Source organism: Leiobunum rupestre, chromosome 2, assembly GCF_980474605.1.
Source record: "Leiobunum rupestre chromosome 2, qqLeiRupe1.1.hap1, whole genome shotgun sequence".
NCBI classification, from domain to species: Eukaryota; Metazoa; Arthropoda; class Arachnida; order Opiliones; family Sclerosomatidae; genus Leiobunum; species Leiobunum rupestre.
The window spans coordinates 23,568,818-23,592,127 of NC_143385.1; the positions used below are offsets into that span (position 1 = coordinate 23,568,818).

At 36.0% G+C, this 23,310-nt stretch overlaps 1 protein-coding gene across 1 annotated transcript; it reads left to right on the plus strand.

Moving 5' to 3' along the window:
- Positions 1–840: 840 nt before the first annotated feature.
- Positions 841–5,806, plus strand: LOC149956355 (uncharacterized). The gene is made up of 4 exons (XM_090166877.1): positions 841–1,693; positions 2,062–2,203; positions 2,554–4,417; positions 5,555–5,806. Exons 1-4 carry the CDS (start codon positions 841–843, stop codon positions 5,804–5,806), a joined length of 3,111 nt encoding a protein of 1,036 aa, XP_090023003.1.
- The last annotated feature ends 17,504 nt before the right edge of the window (positions 5,807–23,310 follow it).

The following is a 23,310-nucleotide window of genomic DNA, read 5'->3' on the forward strand; positions in this document are numbered from 1 at the left end:
CTGCATTCAAATAACGACCAATCATAATATAGAATGGAACGCCGATGAATTACTTAATTTTGTACGCCAACAAATAGAAAGTCGAGAAATGGCTAAGTTGCTTAGCGTAGCACCGGGAAAAGTCGAGCTCTTAAAAAATAATGACAATGATCTAAATAGACCCAGGGGTAAAAATGCGAACAGTGGATATCAATCTAGATCCTCCGCTTCCACCCTCACTGTGTCCTCACCAAATTCGGATTTTATATTTTGTATTTTCTGCAAAAATGATAGCCATAGAACCAATAATTGCCCGAATTATACTTGTGATCAAAAGCAAGTTATAATTAATGATAGTGGTAGGTGTTACATTTGCTTACGCCTGGGTCACGTCTTCAGAAACTGTAGGTCGAAATTTAGAAACTGTAAAAATTGTAAAAGGAAGCGCAATTTCGCCGTATGCGAAAATAACCCTTGCCATAAAAAACCGGAAGTGAGAAAAGATAATGAAAAGAAGGCAATGGTTTCAGCGATATCGCCAGGTAAGAACCTTCAAAGGGAAGTCCTTATGCAAACCGCTCTAGCTATTATTAGAGACCCCACCAGCCCTGGAAATGTAGAGGAAGCAAAATGCTTTTTTGATGGTGGAAGCCAAACTAGCTTTGTAAAGCAAGAATTAGCTAAAAAATTAAATTTGCCTATTGTTGGAAAACTTCATAATCAAGAAGTATTTACCTTTGGTAGCAAAACTTCTTCGAAACGCACGGTAAACTTAGTCAGAGTAACTTTAGAGAACAGGGAAAACCCCAATCGAAAAGCTGAAATTATACCCAAATAGATGATGAAGGTTTGGAACAATTAATGAAATCCAAAAATTTACAATTAGCAGATGAACCCAAAGGCTCAAATTCAGTCGATCCGGAAGTAGATCTACTGATAGGGTCCGACCAATATTGGGAGTTGGTAACGGGAAAAACTGAGAGATTTACTCGTTCTTTGGTAGCCACGGAAACCGTTTTAGGATGGTGTATTCAGGGCCAAAAATGTAGTCCTATAAATGGAAAAAACAACAATGCAGTATCAACCATGTTGGTGTACCTTGGCCAAAAAAGAGTTAACGAAACTTTAAAATCGTTCTTTGACCTAGAAAGTCTAGGCATTGACAGAAGGGAGATAAAAGAAAACACCAATGATAGAACAGTAGCTACGTTTTTCAAAAATGTAGATCACAATGGGGATAGATATGTAGTGAAATTTCCTTGGGAAACGAGTAAGGAGACCCTCCCAGATAACTATGGGCAAGCTGTGAAACGATGGCAAACACTAGAAAAGAGGTTTCAAAAAGACCCAAAGTACTACCTAGAATACAAAGGCATCATCGATGATCAGCTTAAAAAGGGTATAGTGGAAATTGTACCCCCCTGCGAGGTCGAAATGAGACTCCCAGGAACCTACTATATCCCTCATCAAGGTGTTGTAAGAGAGAAAGCGCAAACCACCAAGCTTAGAATAGTATACGACGCGTCGTCGCATGGATATGGAAACCCCTCTCTCAACGATTGCCTAGCGCCTGGTCCAAATCTTAACCCCGATCTACTTCTCTTACTTTTAAGATTTAGAAGAAACAAAATAGCAATGGTCGCTGACATAGAAGCCGCTTTTCTGCAAGTAGCGTTAGATACCCCCGATAAAGACTCCGTGCGATTTCTATGGAGTAAAGCCCCATTTTCATGCTCGCTGGTAGCGGATAAAAATCGTCAAAATTCGCATCCGCCACTCGCAAGCGTGAAAATAAAGCTAAAATATCTGTTTGAAACAGATCGACGCGGAAAGTGAAAAAGTGTATAGCTGAAGCGGATTTTGTCGATTTTTACCCGCTACCAGCGAGCATGAAAATGGGGCTTTAGGAAGAAAATGGAGTAGTTAAACCCAATGAGTTTAGCACATTGAGAATGACTCGAGTCCCTTTCGGAGTAAAGCCTAGCCCATTTTTACTAGCTTGCACAATTAAGTACCATGTCCAAAAGTCGGAAAATGTTGATCCAAGGGTTAAGGAAACTCTAAACAATGACCTATATGTAGATGATCTGACGGGTGGAGAGAAAAATGTAGAAACGGCCTTTGCAACGTCAACAGGCGTGGCGAAGCTAGTTAAGGGAGCTGGAATGAAATTCCGGAAATGGGGAACAAATTCGGAAGAATTAAGGGAACTATGGAAAAACCAGTTGGATAATAAAGGAGATAATTTATTCGAGCAGACTAAAGCGACAGACGATACCAAAATTTTAGGTTTGAAATGGAACCCCCAAAAAGATATTTTCTCATTCGATGTGAATGATTTAATCGAAATTCTAAAAAATTTAAAATTGACCAAAAGAAACCTCTTTAGCTTTATCTCCCAAATTTTCGACCCAATTGGTCTGTTGTCACCTTACACCATTAGGGCAAAAATGCTTTTTCAAAAGTTATGGGAATGCAAGGCAGACTGGGATGATCAGCTTTCCCTGGAAATTAGTCAATTATTCGCTAGTTGGTCCCAAGAATTACCAATGTTAAATAAATCCAAATTAACAGGCATTACCTTAAAGCAGCGAGCGGGGAAATAACTAGTCAGGAGTTACATTGTTTCGTAGACGCTAGCAAAAAGGCATACGCTACGGCGGTTTATATTAGGTACACCACTGATTCAGGTCAAGTAGGTGTAAGCTTAGTAACCGCGAAAACCCGAGTCACCCCAATTAAAGACGAGGAGTTGTCCTTACCTAGACTCGAGTTAATGGGTTGCGTGCTAGGAGCGAGATTGACAAATTACGTCAAAGGTACGTTCGAGGAAAATTTACCAGACACATATTTTTGGACGGACTCAACCGTCGCTTTAGCTTGGATTAGCGATGACACCAAACATTGGAAGCCCTTTGTGAGTAATAGAGTTAGCGAGATACAAAAGCTTACGGACAAGGAACGTTGGCACCATTGCCCAGGAATTCTCAACCCGGCTGATCTACCTAGCAGAGGTATCAAAGCCGAAAACCTAGTTGATAATAAAACTTGGTGGGAGGGTCCAGAATTCCTCAGGGGACCTAAAAACACTTGGCCAAAATTCGAACCCCAAAAAGTAGATATGACTTCCGTTGCCGAAGAAAGGCGCAAGCTACCTACTCTAGTCGTAGCTACCAAAGAAGGCTTAGGGGTTCAGAATGTAATAAATTTAAAGAATTACTACCACGTAAACACTGTCCTTAGAATAACCGCGTATATATTTCGCTTCGCAAAATTTACCAAAACAAAAGTGAGAACCAAAGGTTTAGAAAGAATTACGGGTCCCATTACCGCGGAAGAAATGGAAAACGCCGAAATTTTATGGTTAAAATCAGTACAAGGCGAAGATTTTCAATCCGAATTAGTAAGGCTTAAAGAGGGAAAAGCTCTAGAATCAGGTTCAAAACTGGCGTCCCTTCGTCCCGTTTTTAATGAAGCAGGGATAATGTGTGTAGGAGGGCGTCTCGAAGAATCTTCGCTGTCTTACGCGGAAAAGCATCCCATAATTTTAGATAAAAATCAGAGACTCGCTAAAATGATAATTGTTAGAAGCCATTTTCAAGTGTTTCATGGTGGAATTAACGACACCATTACCCAACTTAGAGAGAGGTATTGGATACCTAGCGCCAGACAGATAGCGCGAACTGTAGTAAAGGATTGCACTATATGCAAAAGGATCAGCGTGAAACCTGGATATGTTCCTACCGCACCCCTCCCACACGATAGGATTGATGAAAGCCCTCCATTCCCGATTATAGGTGTAGATTTCGCTGACCCTTTGCGGGTTAAAAATAAAAAAGAAATTACAAAGGCGTACATTTGTCTCGCCACCTGCGCCGTGACCCGCGCGATTCATTTGGAGTTGGTACCCGCGCTAAGCACCGACGAGTTTCTCATTGCTTTCAGGCGTATAATTGCTAGAAGAGGGGTCCCCACCTCTGTTTATACAGATAACGCTAAAACATTTAAAAAAGCTAATACCGATCTCAAGATTATTTTTCAGAACCTAAAGGCAGAGTCACTCAAAGAATTTTTCGGAATACGGGGTATTCAATGGAAATTTATCGTAGAACGAGCAGCGTGGCACGGAGGATGGTGGGAGCGCCTAGTGAGGTCAACGAAAACCTCTTTAAAAAAAATGCTCGGCCACGCCTCCTTGTCTTACACTGAACTCGAAACCGCGTTAACAGAAACTGAGGGAATAATCAACTCTAGGCCTATAACATACACCTACAATGATCAGAACGAGCCTACTCCTCTGACCCCCTCAGAGTTTTTGCTTGGTCGTAGAGTTACTTCTCTGCCCCCTCTAACTTTTAAACGTGAGAATGTACCTTCTACGAGGAAAGAATTGATTAAAAGAAATCAGTATCGCGAAACTTTAATGCAAAATTTCTGGGTGAGATGGCGGAACGAATACTTAAAAGAATTACGGTCCACCCACCACTCAAAACAAACAAATTAGAAGGGTGAATTTCAAAACTGTGACGTGGTCATAATCCACGAAGACAAGCTTCCACGCCTAATGTGGAAGCTTGGTGTAATTGTAGAGGTAGTTAAAGGAAGAGACGATCTCGTCAGATTTTGCGTAGTAAGAACGACGAATGGAAACACCATTCAACCCGCTGTTCAACATCTTTGTAATTTGGAAGTGACACGTCATGAACCTTAGGTGATACTGCAGGTATCACCTGGGGGGAGTGTAGAAATTTATAACGTGTCACTTAATTGGATAATGTACATGTAAATGTATTGTATCATATTCTTAGTATTTGTACGCGCAGTAAATAAAATTAATGTATATGTATTGTATATAAAAAAGACTGCCTTTTATTACGCGAGCAAGCGCGCTCCTCGTGATATGTAACGAGTCAGTCTCGATGTACGTTTTGAATTGAAAAGTTGTTTCAAAAAGAGGAGTCTTATCGAAATTAAAAATAACAGTTATAACGGAAATTTGGCAGATTTATTTTCACCACAACGGCTTGTCTGAGTAAATCGGGATCCATGGATGGTTGAAACTAAAATTTCGACGTATTATCGCATAGCTAATATACTGTTTCAGTCCGGAATATTAGCTCGACGTTCGCTCTCCCCAACGAACCCAGCATAGGAAAAGAAAACAGTCCACCAAAGGAATCTGATTTCCATACTTCGGCACTCCCCCCTCATCCAATTTTCTTTAATGCATATTAACATTCCCATGAATCTGTCGGTGGAGGAACAGAGAAAATTCGACTCTTGTACTAATTGCTATATTTGCCGAAAGAAGTTTGAAGATAGTGACAGAAAGGTTCGAGACCACGAACATCATACCGGACTATATTAAGGAGCTGCTCATAATTCTTGTAACATCAACAGAAAACCTCTCTTCCACATTCCGGTCGTGATACATAACTTGCGGAATTATGATTCGCATATAATAATGGAGAGTCTTGGATGCTTCAAAAACCGTCGGATTACTTGCATACCGCACAATATGGAGAAATATTTAACTTTAACATTGGGAAGGTTGCGATTTTTGGACTCGTTACAGTTTCTAAATGCGTCCTTAGACTCCTTGGTTGCTAATCTCCGAATTCAATGTTCAAACGCTTTTCCGTTGCTTGTGGAGCATTTCAAGGACAATGCCGAAAATTTGACCAGAAAGGGTGTTTTCCCATATGAGTATATGGATGGATTCAACAGGTTCGAAGAATCGTCACTACCTCCCAAGGAAGAATTTTTCAATTGTCTTACCAATGAGCATATATCTCAAGAGGACTATGACTACGCCCAATTGATCTGAGAAAAATTTAACGTTAATAATCTTGAGGAATACCAAAATCTTTACGTGCTAACTGATACGCTTCTGCTCGCTGACGTTTTCGAAAGCTTTTAGGAATCTTAGTATGCAATACTATAGGCTAGATCCCTGCTATGTGTACAGTTCTCCAGGATTAGCTTGGCAAGCGTGTCTTTTGATGACTGGTGTGAAACTGGAGCTCTTGACAGATGTCGATCAATATCTTTTCATTGAGGACGACATTAGTGGAGGAATTTCTATGATTGCTTTGCGCTACGCTGAAGCTAATAATAGATACATAGAAAACTATGATTCCTCAAAACCAAGCTCCTATCTTATGTATTTCGACGCTGTTAATCTTTATGGGTGGGCAATGAGTCAGCATATGCCAACAGATGGATTCCAGTGGATGGATGAAGAAGAAATAGATTCGTTTGATGTAATAAAAGTCGGGGATGATAGTCCAGAAGGCTATATTCTACAAGTTGATTTGTAGTACCCTCAGGAAATTCACGATCTGCATGATGAATATCCACTCGCTCCCATTAGAAAAGCTGTCAAACAGGAAGAACTATCTGCGTATTCTTTAAAGCAATTGCAGATTCTCGGTGCAAAATTTATGGAGAATCAACCAAAGCTAACACCAACTTTAGAAAATAGGAATAACTATATTATCCACTACAGAAATTTAAAATTATACTTATCGCTTGGTCTTCGCCTTACTAAAATACACCGAGGTTTAAAGTTCAATCAAAGCCCATGGATTAAGAAGTATATCGAATTCAACACTCAGCGTCGAAAAGAAGCAAAAGATGAGTTCAGCAAGTCATTTTTCAAACTTATGAACAACGCTTTCTTTGGTAAGTTGATATTTATTAAATATATATACATAAAAGAAAATATTTATTTGTAGGAAAAACCATGGAGAATCTTAGGAAACACCGAGACATCCAACTAATTCATAATGAAAAACAAGTACAACGAACGTGCTCATCACCTCGGTTCACAAGAGCTAGAATTTTTAATGAAAATCTCGTAGGAATAGAAAAAGTAATGAAATAATTTATTTTGTAAGAATTTTGTGTACTATTTCAAGTTATTTTGAATTAGGATGCTGCTTAATCGGCCAATATATGTTGGATTTAGTATCCTAGATGTCAGCAAAACCTGCATGTATGAGTTTCATTATAATGAGATAATGCAACGCTATGGATCAAATGCAAAGCTGTGTTTCACAGACACTGATTCACTATGTTATCTAATTCAGACCGATGATGTTTACAACGACATGGCAACGCCTACCCATCTTTATGATTTTTCGGACTATCCTAAAGATCATAAACTATTTAGTGAAACTAACAAAAAAAAACTCGGATTTAAGAAAGATGAATTGTGTGGCAGACTTGGCCTCTCTTTCGTTGGTCTAAAGCCAAAAATGTATTCACTGCAGAGTGAGGGTGAAGATAAAAAATAATGCCAAAGGTGTTGATAGACGTTTTGTCAAGAAAAATATTAAACATAACTGCTATCGGGAATGTCTATTTACGCAACGCATAACGTTAGCGAATACAAATAAAATAGTATCACAAAATCATGAGCTATATACAACAAATTCTACTAAAATCGCGTTAGGCCCTTTTGATAGTAAGAGATATGTTATAGATGGAATTGAAACACTAGCATTTGGAAATTATCGTATTGCATCATTCAATAATAAAGATTAAATAAAGTCATAACACATTTAGTAACATAAATTATAATATGAATATCTAGTTAAATTGGTTTGTATTAAAATAATTGCATGGTATTAATAAAGAATAATACTAAAAACTGATTTTTTAATTTAATTTTAAGCTTATTTATCCCATAGCCAACAAACGAATTGTCAACCCTGAACTAGGTTAGAAAAGAATCTAAATGACTGCCAACTAAAGCCTAGATACCTCTGAACAAAAAACCAAATACCCTCTAGAGGACTAAACATGTTAGAAAACAAAATGGTCACCAACCAAAGCCAAAATCATTAATAAAAAACAAATGCCCTCTAATCATAGATAAGTTCACGGGAAAATACAATAATAACATGGCATCCAAATTTCGCGCTTTCATTGTTATCATGTTAGCTGCCAGAAGCGGCAATATTACACTACTTCCATACACGAAATGAATAACCGCCAGTTCTTCCGTAGTGAATTTCAATGTTTCAGTTTGAAAGTGATGAGAAATTGCGGTCCATCACGACTTTAAATACTGTTTAAAATAACTTTTTTACGCTGGTTACCTCGATTTGTTTACATAGTCCTCTTTTACCTATCACACGAACCCAAACCCTAATGTTCGCATTTCGATGCTACTTGGTTTTGGGCTTGTTGCAGCCTACATTCAGGGGCTAGTAGGCCACACTCTGAAGCACTCTTTTAACTCATCGTAGGAAAATGGGGGAAAACAGGCATACTTCTCAACTCACCCCTACAACTCCTTAAAATATTTCCATAATCTTTCGAAACACCCTGTATATATATTTCAATTAATTTACTACCTTTATAAGACTTTAAGACAACGTTTTCAAATGTTTTTTCCAGGGAAATATCGAGGCAGAACATCGTTATAGTGTTTGATTCCAGACGGATTAAAATGTTGTCCACAGATTTTGGTCGTTGGTGAAGTCATCCAGTTTGAAAATTTACCGAAATCTCGACGAGCAGATTGGATTCTACTAATCCATTCATCTTTCAAAGTTTTATATTTGGGAAATAAATGGAAACTTGTTTTGCTGTTATAGCGGGTTTTTCGTCAGCCAGCACAACACAACACCTTGTCCCTCCATTTTTGGAGTTTCTAAAGATCTGTCAATATTTTACTTTCATTACATTAAACACATTCAATAATTTAATTTAAAATGTGTATAATTATTTAATTTTTATTTCGTTCCATGATCTTTACAATTCTAAAAATAAGGCTAAGAACTTTAAGCCTTAGCCTAATGTTGCGAAATAGACGACTCGACTGAACTCGACGAACTAAACAGGCAAGTTTCGAAAAATGTTGATTCCCATAATGCAAAGTGACTATCCAACCACGGCCAACTTTGATCTCTCACGCTACAGCGAAAATAAGACTTACTACCAAGGCGGCCCACCGATGTTTCGGAGTACATACGACGAACATTTAGAATCGGCAGAAGTCGAACATACGACGTCGGGCCGACCCTAAATCAAGTAGGACATTTCGACCTTAAATCGTGCAGTGGGCCATGCAACGTCCACCCGACTCCGCGAATTACGTCTGCCGCCGTCGTCGGCCCGACTTCGATTTGCTACAGGGGTAATTACGCCCGAGGCCGGGAGTATTGGCGTACTCCTGTAAACCCAAGCGTCTGTGAGGCAGAGTTGAGAGTTTGTGGATGGCCGTTTGAGGACGACTATCGATCCCCCAACGGGTGACCGGAATACTTCCGCCACGGGTGTCCCACTTCTAAGCCCAAGTATCCCCCCGTTGGTGTGGCCTTTACACATATCTCACCGCCGATTAATCACATAGCGGTTAGCGGACTGTACTGTCCCATTTTTTTAAGTAAATTGCGCTGGAGAGCTCAAGATGCTCTGAATATTGAATGGCAATAAGGTTTTTTTTTTAAATCATTTCTAAATATTAGCTTATTTAGCCTCAAATCATCAATTCAATAATTTTCACAGGTACTGTACTGTTACTAAACTTTTAAACTTATACTATATTATTTATGTTATTTAAGTATATATAACCTTAAAAATGTAATTAACTTCAAAATGTATTATTGACTAGCTGAGGAAGGACCGCGGTCTGAAAGCTTCAAAATTGTAAATAAAATGCTTTTAATTCCATGAAGTATCAATCTTTTCTAAAACTTTTAATTATTTAAGTATGTTTGAAAGTCTAAATTTATAAATTATTCTACACATTTAATTTTTATGAGTAGTGACCCATTCAAAGCTGGATATTATTGCAGTAGGAAACCATAGCAAACAATGCGATATTCTGCTTTTCTTGCACAAGTAGTTTTCAAAAATTGTTTCTTATTTCATTTCAGACTTAAAGAGTTCCATCAGCCTAGCCAGTTCGGATTTTGATTTCGATTACCGCCACTAGATGGCGCACGTCGCGCTAAACGAATATACGATGACGGCGTAGTATTCCTCCGCCAGTCTTTTTTTTTAAATTTTCGGTTTTAATAATGTCGAGTAATGAAATTAATGGTAATAATAAAATACATGACAAACGAAAAGAAAATCAACCACTAAGACAATTCGTTGAACAAGAACAACGTTCCATATTAATTCTAATTAAATTCCAATAAAAGCAAACTAGGCCAAGGCGACAAAAACTCCGACCGTTGCGACCGATATCGAAATCCGAATTTCTGCGAAATGACCATGTGTTTTGTAAAGTTTCGTATTACCAAAAATGTGTCTCCTTCTACGTTAAAGAAATTGTGCAATCCCCCACCGCCAACTGTCATCCCCTTACGAGGCTAATGGAATGGTATATGTTTTATTGTGATTACGTTTTTAGGCCTACCTGAAATTCATAGGTTTGACCTTGAAAAAATTACTAAAGCTTTAGGTAAAGCAGGGTACATGAAAATGTAAAATGTGTCTGAACTAAAGTCACTTTGTCACGTGAAGTCGAGGGTAAAATTTTTTCTCTTGAAAACTAATTTTGTATCTTTCGTGCGGCAACGTATATTAAAGGGTTATACAAGTGATGTTGCATGGGCTTTGCGCCATAATTTTATGAATTGGTAAATTTGTAGTCATCATTTTAACCAAATTACTTCAAATCTGAACCGTTTAGAATTTTTTAATAGCCTGAACTTTTTAAGTTGACCTTTATGGGTGCGTTTTAAAAACACTTAGGGTGGGGGCCCCTTTTTCGCGTTCAACCCTGGCCCCCACGTCAATTCGCTACGCCACTGTCTTGAGTTTCTATGGATAAACCATAAAAAAGGAAAGAGTGCACTCTATCTGAGAGCAAAAGTCAAACGAGTCTGAAAAACAATATTTGAGAAAAACAGGCTTTTGTTTTAAACTTTAAAAATAAGATAATAATAAACTAAAAATGAAGGGACACCAAGAGAAGGCTAAAAACGCTCAGAAAAATTAAGTGTTGAGACAGGACTTTCCAATTTCGAAAACCTTTCTCAAGTAACTAGCCCTACATCACATTTGTATTTAAATAGAAAAATTCAATAAACTTGAACTTGAACTTGAATCTCTCATGTCATCGAAAGTAAAACCTGTATGCAGAAATAAAGGATAAAGAACTTTTCATCTTTTGTCAAATTGAAGAAAAGGAAGTGGTACACTTACAAGGAGACGAACCGAGGTGATTTTCACCGATTTTGTTTAATTTTGGGGGATGGGTAGACCTTAATATAACTTAAAATTTCCCAAAACAAAAAGTTTCGACGGGATTTAGTTTTGCCATGGCAACCAAAAAGGCTTTTGGATATTTTAAAACCAACTTTTCCCTATGGAAATTAACATTAACAACAATTTGAGGGCGGTCCCTTTTAAAAAAAAATTTAAAATATTAAAAAAATTATTTAAAAAAATTATACATTGGGTGGGTAAATTCAGGTGAATTTGGGTCAACGCGTGAAATTTAAGCAAATTTGGTAAATACAAGTAAATTTGGTAAAAAATAACCAAATTTGGTAAATACAAGTAAGTTTGGGCAAAAATAAGCAAATTTGGTAAATACAAGTAAATTTTTGCAAAAATAAGCAAATTTGGTAAATACAAGTAAATTTGGAAAAAAAATAAGCAAATTTGGTAAATAAAAATAAATTTGGGCAAAAATAAGCAAATTTGGTAAATAAAAGTAAATTTGGGCAAAAATAAGCAAATTTGGTAAATACAAGTAAATTTGGTAAAAAAAAGCAAATTTGGTAAATACAAGTAAATTTGGTAAAAATAACCAAATTTGGTAAATACAAGTTAATTTGGGCAAAAATAAGCCAATTTGGTAAATAAAAGTAAATTGGGAAAAAAATAAGCAGATTTGGTAAATACAAGTAAATTTGGGCAAAAATAAGTAAATTTGGTAAATACAAGTAAATTTGGTAAAAAAATAACCAAATTTGGTAAATACAAGTAAATTTGGTAAAAATAACCAAATTTGGTAAATACAAGTAAATTTGGGAAAAAATAAGCAAATTTGGTAAATACAAGTAAATTTGCGAAAAAATAAGCAAATTTGGTAAATACAAGTAAATTTGCGAAAAAATAAGAAAATTTGGTAAATATTACTAAAACGTATAAATTAGGTAAATGCAAGTAAATTGTCAAAATTTTGGTTATGGAAGTAAAATTTGTAAATGCCAAATATTTTAAATATTTTAAAAGGGGGACCCTAAATATCCATAAGGAAAAGTAGGTTTTAAGTTATCAAAAACATTTTTGTTTTCCATGGCCAAACTAAAGCCAATCGAAACTTTTACCCTTGATGAAATTTCAAGTAACATGAATGTTTATTTATCCCCCGAATATAAACAAAATCGGTGAAAATCGCCTTGGGGCATCTCCAGTGGCGGATACAGAAAAAATCAAGGGGAGGGGGGCGCTAAAAGACAACTTGAGCTATGGGTGTGATAACAAATCATCAAGTCGTATGCCACTCATTTGAAGAAATTGTTCAGTTCCCTATCAAAAATAATTTGGATTAAGAAGGGGATATATTCAAAATTGCGCCAAAATTCTTCTATTTAACTACGATATAAAACGTGAAAATATTTATAAATAAAACATATTTAAAAAAAATTAAATAAATTTTCTTGTGTCTAAATCGAAAGGATACGTGGTTCTGCCATAACCCAAATATAGCAACTGCAATCTAGAAAAAAATTAAATTATTTACTCTGACCTTAATTTTCATGAAGATTTTGAGTATTTTTTCTACATTAAGTTGGTAATTAGAAAAATATCAAAAGATAATGAACTTCGGTTCATTTACTTCTGGTTTTATTAAAATGGTTTCTAAGCCCAATTTAAATGGAATAAAGCAAAGAAATCCTAGGTAGGGCGTGCATTTTAAATTGCGCCAAAAATCGACTATTCTATCTATAGTCCAAAATAAAACCTTTTTGGGTGCCCAATGGACTTATAGTTATAAAGAAAATTATTTTAAAATTAATATTAAATGATATAAAATTACTGTCATTAATGCTACTGTAACTTTAAAACAAATTTAAAAAAATCCCTAACTCTTCTTTCCACGGTAAGTAGTTCATTAAAAATAATTCTAGCTACTTGTGCTAATACACTATTTAAAATGACCAATGTGCACTTTTTAATATCGCTGTCCTTGTCTTCTTAATTAGTAGGTCATTAATTAAATATAAATTAAAATCCAAATGGGAAGTGAAAACTTCCACCACCTCCAACCCCCAAACTACGCCCTTACAAAGCTGTCAACATTTTTTATTTTTTTCATTTCTATCGTCCATACTATATGAATCTCAAACAACGCAAGCCACTATTCACAAGAAAGAGGGAAATAAATTTTCACTCCTTGACTTTCTGAATCCAAATGTTAGAGGCATATATTTAGGTACCGCAAGTATTTACTATATGGCGCCAACAGTCTTAAATTATCTAAAAACCAGGATAAATATTAATTTTCCTGCGTTTCTTTTCTATGTTGAAATTTTCTGGATATTATATTTTGTTATTGTATAGTAAAAAAAATGTAATAAAGAAAATAAAACAAAATAAATTAAAATAAGTAAATTTGTACACAGATGTAGTGGCGTAGACAAGGGGGGTTCCGATTCCAGACCGCCTTGGAACTACCTTTGACTGTACTAAATTGTCACCCCTTCTCGAACCCTCTTAACTTTCACATAGTTCGACCCACCCTTGACGAATTTCTGACTACGCCACTGTCCAAATGGGCGATCTTTAGTAAATGGTGACCGTCAAATTGGTTACGACGAAAATAAACTAAAATCTTATAATAAAAATAAATATAATGAACACAATGGTAACCCCTGGCTGCTCCATGCGAGCAACTTGTGTGAAATAAATCTAATTTTATTTTTTGATAGTTCTAGCCTAACGCTGTTGACTTCCAATTAAATTAATAAATAAAACACGAATAATTGGAAAATAAAATTTCTTCTAATATATGTTTCTAAATAATCAAATGAATAAAAAGTGAAAAATAGAGTATGTTGCCTTTACAAGTCTACGAGTGCGCGTTACATAAAAACTTGTAGAGGCTAACCTTCGGTAATTGTTAGTGTAGGGAGCTGTTGGCTCGCGTGGCATGAAGGGCTTACACCACCCTTCTACGCATTGTAACCCGGCCACTTGAATTAATGGCTGTAAAAGTCGCAAGATGACTAGGGTTTTAGCTTAGCTGATTATTATTATTTTTTATTTAGGTTTTTCTAGTGCGCGTGGAAATCGCGCGTGCAAAGACTTAATAAAGCCGTGTTTTGTGACGTAAGAGCAACATATTATAATTTTTTTTACTTTTTATTCATTTTATTTTATAGAAACATCTATTTAAAAACAATAATAAAACATTTTACATAATTATCTAATCTAATTTATTTTGAGTATGAGCTTGACGTTTTCGTTAAATTGCCCATATGCTCTCCTAATTCTTTTTGGCTCACTATCAAGATTAATAAACGTATAGTAAGAATATATAGTACTTGTATAAACTGCCAGATCACCATGTAGGAGGGAATTCATTTACGAACAAAGAGTGTCACTATTTAACAAAAGCCTAAATTGTTACGGAATTTCGCAGTCACTCTTACGGGAGGCATTTTTCGTCATCATAGCGACAGTAACGCCGGATGAAAGTCGTTTCGCTTCTTAGTTCGAGATTTCGCCTAAAATTATAATTAAGGGTGCAATTTGTTATTACAATTGGAAGACCATGACATTCAAGGTAAATGTTTTACGACAACTATTTTGTTATAATATTTATAGAGGATTTTAGTAATAAAAAGAACGCTTCGAAACGCCGGGAGTAGTGGCGTACTACTGTAATCCCAAGCGTCTGGGAGGCAGAGTTTGTGGATGGCCGTTTGAGGACGACCACCGATCCCCCAACGGGTATTCGGAACACTTCCGCCACGGGTGTCCCCATCCCTGTCCCCACGTATCACCCCGTTGGCGTGGCCGTTACACATATCTCGCCCTGATTAATCAGGTGGACGAGCGGACTAAATGATGTCCCACACGTTACAATCGCATTAAAAAAACGCTTCGAAACAACTAAAATGACATCAGGGTACGGTGTTGTGGTCATCTACTTATGAACATGAACCAAGAATCTAAGGCGACTCTCTGTTCAGGCTTTGAATAGCACGTGTTAATACTGGGAATAGGAAAATCACGGTAATTTTAGTTCAATGTGGACAAACTTGGCGTCGCTGAAGTCAATTTCCGACGTAGTAAAGAAACTGGAGCGGTCACGTTGAATTTTGACCAAATGGCGCCTTGTTGTCGGATGAATGATTAGGATTAAGTTTTAGACCTATTATTTTTGAAATTGGTTCTTTAGTAATTAACCATTGTTTTAAGTAAAATAACCTGTAAGCCGCATATGGCTGGAAATTAACTGGAATCCATTTCATTTCTAAGCTTGAAAAATTTTATGAACTAAGCCTAACCTAACTTTATCGCACGTACTATCGCCTAAGCCCCGACCAAGGATCCTATATGTTAGAAGGATATGAGGCGAGGGACGAAAAATGGCAGCGCTGTCGGTGGGTCATGCGCGATAGAGAATCCGTCTTTAGATTCCGTCAAGGACAAAACATGGAGGAAGCACCGCCAAAATTTGTCCTTGAGGGAATAGAAACGAGACGTCCCACGTTTAGAGGCCGGCGTTTTGAAAGCACGCACTGGCCGGAGGGCTACCTATCCTTCTAACATATAGGATCCTTGCCCCGACTAAGCCTCTCGTAGTGATAGTTGAACAGAATTCTTTCCGCTTTGATGTAACTCAGTAAGTTTTCCGATTTAGGCCACGCCTACCGTGTAAAAGTATCGGGGACAGTGAGTCTCCTTAGTTTCTTGGTTCATGTTATGAATCAAGCCCCGCCTACTAAACATTTCGTGTCGTCCTCTGTTGACTAAAAGAGAACTACATTTCTTTTTACAGTTGTTAATATTAAATATTAATACAAAATAAAGTCATTGTAATGTTTAATTTAAAGATACTTTTTTAAAAGTAGGATCTATATTTTAGTTACATAATAAACATTTAAATAATTAATATTAATTATAACACTATTATAAATATAAATATAAATGTTAATCTTTAGATCCGTTTTAATTTAAAATTTATTTAAAAATATATATAAAAGGACTGCTACTTCACGGATTTTAAAAACATTTTAATATCAAAATTAAAATTTTTAAATGTTTATTACAAATATTATTATTATCGGAAAATAATAAAATTTTAATAAAAAGCACAAAAATATATTATATTTGAATTATTGATTACTTTATGGATATATTCTGTTGTTCGCATTTGCTTCGATCCGTTCTAGGTAATAGATCGATTTACAATTTATAACGGGCAAAGACGACTTTAAAAGGGTAAAATTCATCCGAGGTAACGTGGTGATGGCGTTATTTGTTAGTAGATGGCGCTCTAATAGCAACATGACGTCATAATTTTGATTTTCAACGATTGGTTGAAAGTTTTCAGTTTTAGTGGAGAACGGTTTTGTCGAGATTTAAAATACAAAATTATCTTCCCTGATTGGATAGTTTAAAATCGTATTACAGTGTCATCTATGGCGAAGAGTGTTAACTTCTTTTAAAATTAATTGTTAATTTAAATTACAAAAATTATATATTTTTAATAAGAATTGAAAGTACTAGAATTTATAAGAAAGAGTGAAAAACAACGAAAGTTAAAATGTGCACAAAAACTTTTATTTAAAATTTAAAATATTCGACCCGACTAGTTTCGGTCACGTTATTGCGCCGTCTTCAGGGGTGTGTACCGTTTTACATTTGTGTCAATTATTTATAACCTCGTTATAACAATTTTTTCCAATTATTAAGCCTGTCAATACCAGGTCCAAAGTCGCGATTTAGGCAATTTTTTTCTAATGATTTTTTAATATAATAGTATTCAGTGATGTCTAGCTCAATAGAGTTTTTACATTGTTTTTTAAGTATAGTTGATTCGAAATTAATTATATGGTTGGTTGTAGCTACGTGTGAAGCTAAGGCAGATTTTTCTATTTTCTTGTATTTTACATCAGCACAATGTTCTTTAAGACGTTTTTTTAAACTTCGTTCAGTCTGACCTATGTATTCCTTATTGCATTCACATTTTATAATATATACACCTGATTTATCTAGATTTTTTATCGGATCTTTTAGTGTTTTTAAACAGTTTACTAGTTTATTTATAGGTTTGAAAGCAATATTACAATCAAATGAGCTTTTTAAGTTATTCGCGATTTTCGACGACAGTGTGGGGTAATAGGGAATACACACAAATAGGCGGTTTTTTTCGAACGGTTTCAAGGTGGTGCGTTTAGCTACGTCATTGGAGTGTACAAATTTATTGACTGCTAGATTTACAATTCGCGGAGAGTAACCTCTGTCGATAGCTACAAGTCTAAGGAAGTCTTATTCTGAATTTAAATTATTTTCGTTGGAACAAATATTTACAGCTCTGTATACTAATGTGTAAAAAGAAGACATTTTTTGAGAAAAGGGCTTTCTATAGACTGAAGTTTCTATTGATCATTAATTTTTTGGACATTTACATCAAGATAGGCAAGGGCATTCTTATTCATGGGTTCTAAAGTAAATTTTATATTAGGAGGTTATAAATAATTGACACAAATGTAAAACGGTACACACCCCTGAAGACGGCACAATAACGTGACCGAAACTAGTCGGGTCGAATATTTTAAATTTTAAATAAAAATTTTTGTGCACATTTTAACTTTCGTTGTTTTTCACTCTTTCTTATATTAACTTGCACAAGTAGCTAGAATTTTTAAATTACTATAATTTAGTAATTAATTAATAACTTATTAAAGAAGTTTATTTTTCATAAACTTTATAGTGTCGGCATCTACCTCAAACATTATTATATAGGAAGGTACCTCGGGTGGATTTCGCCCCTTTTTGAATATTTCCCTGTATGCAATATGTGAATGCGTCAATAACATATCACTAAAATAACTTGAAAATTGTTGAGTTTTCGTTATACCATAAGTAACATAATTGCCATAAGAATGACACTTCCTATCCTTCCAACGTTAATTTTTATAATGATATTCTGTTTAGCCAATGACTATATAAATAATAACGTGGCTAAGGACAGACAAATTTTAGTCGCTTATTAATAGTCTTTGGATAACAACACCCAAGAAATCAAAGCTAACAGATTTTTACAGATCACACCGATTGAAACTTTAAATATTTTGATCGGTAACATAAAACTGACTTTGGAGATATAATGATAAATATTTGAATATGAATATAAAATTCCACTACCACAAACAAACCCTTCGTTTCTGATTGACCTTTTTAAATCTGTAAAACTTGGCCGTTCACAATTTACGGAAAGCAAAATAAAGTGTTTTTCAACACCCCCTTGTAACGAAGAGTAACATTTGCAAAGACACTCTACCCCATAAAAAGACTGGTAAGTGTTGTGGGAAATTTACTAATATTAATGAATAATAATATAATAAATGTCTCAGCAAAAGTTCATACAATTAATGGTATATTTTAAACATTATAGGATACAAGAAATATTTAACAACTGGACAAGACACCGGTCGATACAAACAGATGGTGGTCATCGCGAACATTGACTTTCTCTTTTGAATCCTTAATTGAGCGGAAAACTACGTAATACCAGGACTTTAAAATATTAATTCTTCGACAGACGAATTCATCTTGGATGTGAAAATGAAACATTCAAAAGGAGTTTTTAAGGGGATACAATTTCCGACAAACCGCAGATGTGTACACCGAATCACGGCTCGACATTAACCGCGTGTATTACTCCGCCTGTAGATGTTAAATGCAATTTCACACCTTACGGATGTTGTCTTACTTGTAAACAGTAATGTTTTAAAGAAATACAACTATTTTTCGTTCAAAATGAATGTTTATAAATTAACGGGAGCCTGCGAACTTGCGAAGGTACATGTTTCAATCAAACAACATTAGCAGTTATATGGGAAGATGAATACTTAATTCTGAAATATATCTAATATACTTCTGGTAATAATACTGCATTTGTGGATTAAATTATAACCAAAAAAAATAATTTTGTGGATCTGTAATTTAACTAGTTCCTGCGTCGTCTTTAATTCGATTTTATATCCATGTCAATAAATGTAAAATATATCAATGACATGAAAAAAGAGTTTGAACAACATGAATCGATATATAAAAATATTTTTATCGTTTTTACTCACGGTTACTCCTGCTTGGTATATTATAATGCCTTCGTCGGACAGACCTCGGCCTCGGGCACTGTTCTTCCTCAATGGAACCGTCGATATTGACAACGAGGACATCTTCCGGGAAGTGACACCCAATGTGTTCATTCACTCGGCATACTGGGATGAGAGATCAAGTCCAGCCATAGTTCGAATATTGGCAATTGCTCTTAGAATAGATGACGCAACTCAGTCGAATTTATCGTGTTTTGTTAACTTCGGAAGCTACGCAATGCGCGTCGAGGTATACAAGAGAATCTTAATAGAACATTGGAATTTGAACCACACGGCTGTCTTCTTCATCTGCTTGGCCGAAAGTGACGTAATGCCTTTGTCAGTGACTTTAACTAACGATAATTTAAACAGTACAAATACTATCTGGAAAGCGGTACAAAATTTAACTATCCTTGATAGAAACCTCGACAATTTGGCGGTTTGCGTTCGTCCATTTTTTGGACCGTTCAACAACTCTTTCCAACTGGCCGAATTCGTGGCGTTTTACACGGCAATGGGAGCGACTCATTTTCATTTCTTGGACTTGAATACTTCTTCCGAGGTGAAGAGATTCGTCACAGCCTTGAAAAACGCGCAACCGAAATCATTTACCATAAATTTCCAACCGTGGAATTTGCCAACAAATTTGGATATTTGGGAGTTTGGACAAGTGGTTTCCAACCAGTATTGCGTTCTGAAACTTACGCCTCGTTACAAGTACGTCGCCCTTGTGGACTTGGACGAGTTTATCGTACCGCGAGCGCTTTATCGATCTCTTTTGAACCTTATCTGGCAGAAGGACATGACTTGGATCGGTAGTTTCATGTTTAGGAACGTCTTCTTCAGCGAGAGTGTCAAAAGCAACGAATCTAACCAATATTTCGGTTTGAGTAAAATTTTGAACTACAACGAGCGGCACAAACCAATTTGGGAGCCGAGAGAAAGATCCAAAGTGATTGTGAAACCAGAAACCGTCTTAGAGCAGGCGATACATTTCGTCGGAAGACCTTTGCCGGGTCACGCGAGCCTAGTTTTAGACGCGAAAGACGCTTTGCTGCACCACTATCGAGATGGATTACGGGAACAGGACAACGACACGGTAACGGATACTTACGCTAGTGACCATTACGGTCACGTGATCAGATCGTCAAAAGTTTTGGCGATTTGGAAAAATCTTTTTCAACATTGAAAGTTACTTTATACTCCTTTAAAACTTAATTTCATAATTACTTGAATAAAACCAGCTCCTAATTAAGTACTCGATAACCCGACTCGTTAAAAATATTACTCGTAGTTTTTTTTATTACTTGACCCTAATACTCGATAACCGACTCGATTGCCTAAAACAACTAATCGCACAGCCCTAGTAGCCACAGTTCCCAATTTCATTGGCTGCTGATTACGTCATAGACGTACTTGGCTACTTAGAAAGTGTATTAAATTCAGGTAAGTTTTTTGAAGTGTTCATTTAGGATTAGGTTAGTTTAGGTTAATGTAAGGTTAGTTTAAGATTATCTTGGTAAAGGTTATGTTGGCTTAAGGTTAAGGATACGTTACTTTAAAAATATGGTTCTTTAGGTTAAGGGTTTTCGTGACCGAAAACTCTCGCCCCCTTTGGTTCGCCATTTTTAACCTGGATAGGTAGCGGCTAAGGCAGACGCTATTAGTCTTCCCTCATCGTTATTCGTAAATTTGACTTTATACATAATGATACTTACAATATTTTACAATATTTTCATCGTTTGCTTATAATTTGATAAGATTATTTAATAAAACACGATCTTATAACTTTTTAATTTGTCTGTAGCAGACCCTAAATCATAGGAGCTACCTCGGAGAAGCTAGCGCCGATACGTCATCTAGACTCGTTTGGGTTGCGAATAGGTAGTTTAAATTATTGAATAATTAACGTGCATTTTTGTCTTGTGCATATTAGACTTTGAAAAATTCGAAAATAAATTCGAAATTATTTTCTAAATTTTCAACGTAATTTAAATTAGTTTAGTATAAGAACATTGAGATCTGCTTAAAACATTACTAAGGCTAGAGTAACGAATTGTGAGCAATAAGTAATGGAAACCGTTGCCACGTTTTGTCACACCATTCTAACAAATGCTGGGTGTTTCAGAAAAAAATGTGGTAAAACAAACAATAATAGATTTTTCTATAAAATAAATAGAAAAAAATATAAATAAAAAATGTCTCTCTTACGTCACAATACAGAGCCTTATTAGTACTAAAACAAAAATGCTTTTTCCAAAGCAGTTTAAAGGCAGATATAAGGGGTTTTGGACTAGGCTGGGACCTATCAAGGATCAGATAATAATGATATATAAGATTAAGAGCTATTTTTTTACGATAATTAAAAAATAATGTTTTAGTTTGAAAATAATTGTAGTCAACGTTCGTCTAAATTTTTATCAGATTGAAATGTTTATATTTTAAAAGCATTTGCTTAAATTTGAGAATTGAAACCGTAATAGTAAATTGATAAGATATTTAATTATAAACCAGTACATGTGTACGCCGAGGGTTTATAGCTAGCGCGCTTGTATACCACACACTATTGTAACCCTTCAGGTTCATCTTCCCCCGCATACTTACAAAGTTATTTACTTTTGCCATTACATCCCCCCCGCACTCTTGACCATTTTGATACTAATTTAACTATTTATTGATGTATTCTTGATTATTCCTAAAAACCAATATACCCTATGTGTTAGCATTCAAAGATCTAGTATATAAAAATAATCCCAGTTGTTAAAAAATAATTAAAATTAACGTTAGTTTAAAACTTAAATATCATTTCAATAGTGCATACGAATTAAATATAGTTTATACAGATTATAGAAGTCGATCTACCCTCACCATGAAATAAAAAAAGTAAGTTGATAAAATAAACAGCTCTCGTAAAATAAATTCTAAACTAAATCCCTGCGTTCAGCAAGGCTAAAATTAAATCCCTCGCTAATTAAAGTGTTTTTCTCTCTGTCACAAGACCATGTAAAATAAAATCTTCTACATTCCCAAACCCAAAACTTTATGAGTTGGACAAAAGAACGGGACCACCAACGTTCCCTCAGCTCACAGCGACCCCATGAAACCATTTTGATGTTTACAGGCCTCAGACCTACTACCATGTAATAAGACCCCAACAAAAGCGCGATTTATCCAAGTCTGCCGCCACAAGGTCGCGGGAGCACACGGAGTTCCCGCTAGGAAACAAATCTAAAAACAACCCCGAGACCCTCTGGCATCACCCCCCCCCCCGCAACCACAAGTGAACCTTCCTAGGTCCAACGACGTCATCCGTACCATAACAGAACACGAGTCTTAAGCGCATCGAAAAGGGTACCACGGAAATTCTCGCGTTGGAAAGGGGGAGGGGAGTACTACGGAAATTCTCGCATGGAGAAAAGGGGGAGAGGGTACCATGGTAATTATCACATGTGAAAAGCGGAGAGGGTGTACCACGGTAATTATCACATGGGAAAAATGGGGAGGGGTACCCCGTTATTATCACATGGGAAAAAAGGGGAGGAAGGGCCTTACTGGGGTGGTTCTACTATGGGGAAAAGGGTACCACGGTAATTATCACATGGGAAAAAGGGGAGGAACGGTAATTATCACATGGGGAAAAGGGGGAGGTGGGTACCACGGTAATTATCACATGGGAAAAAGGGGGAGGTGGGTACCACGGTAATTATCACATGGGAAAAAAGGGGAGTTTGCCCTGAGAATATTCAGTTAGCAATACATGATTAGCTGCAGACCATAATAAAAGCAGATGAAAACATTCCTGTTTATGTGGTGACTGACAACGCATCAAACATGAAAAAAGGCTATTATGGAATCAGTTTGGACGCACGTCCCTTGTTTCTGTCATTCAATGCAATTGGTTGTCGAAGGTGTTATAGATAAAACACGCGTTGAAGGATCAAGTACTATAGGTTCTCTCTTAACTAAATGAAGAGCCATTGTAGGACATTTTAAACACAGCCTTAACGCAGACAAGCTCTTG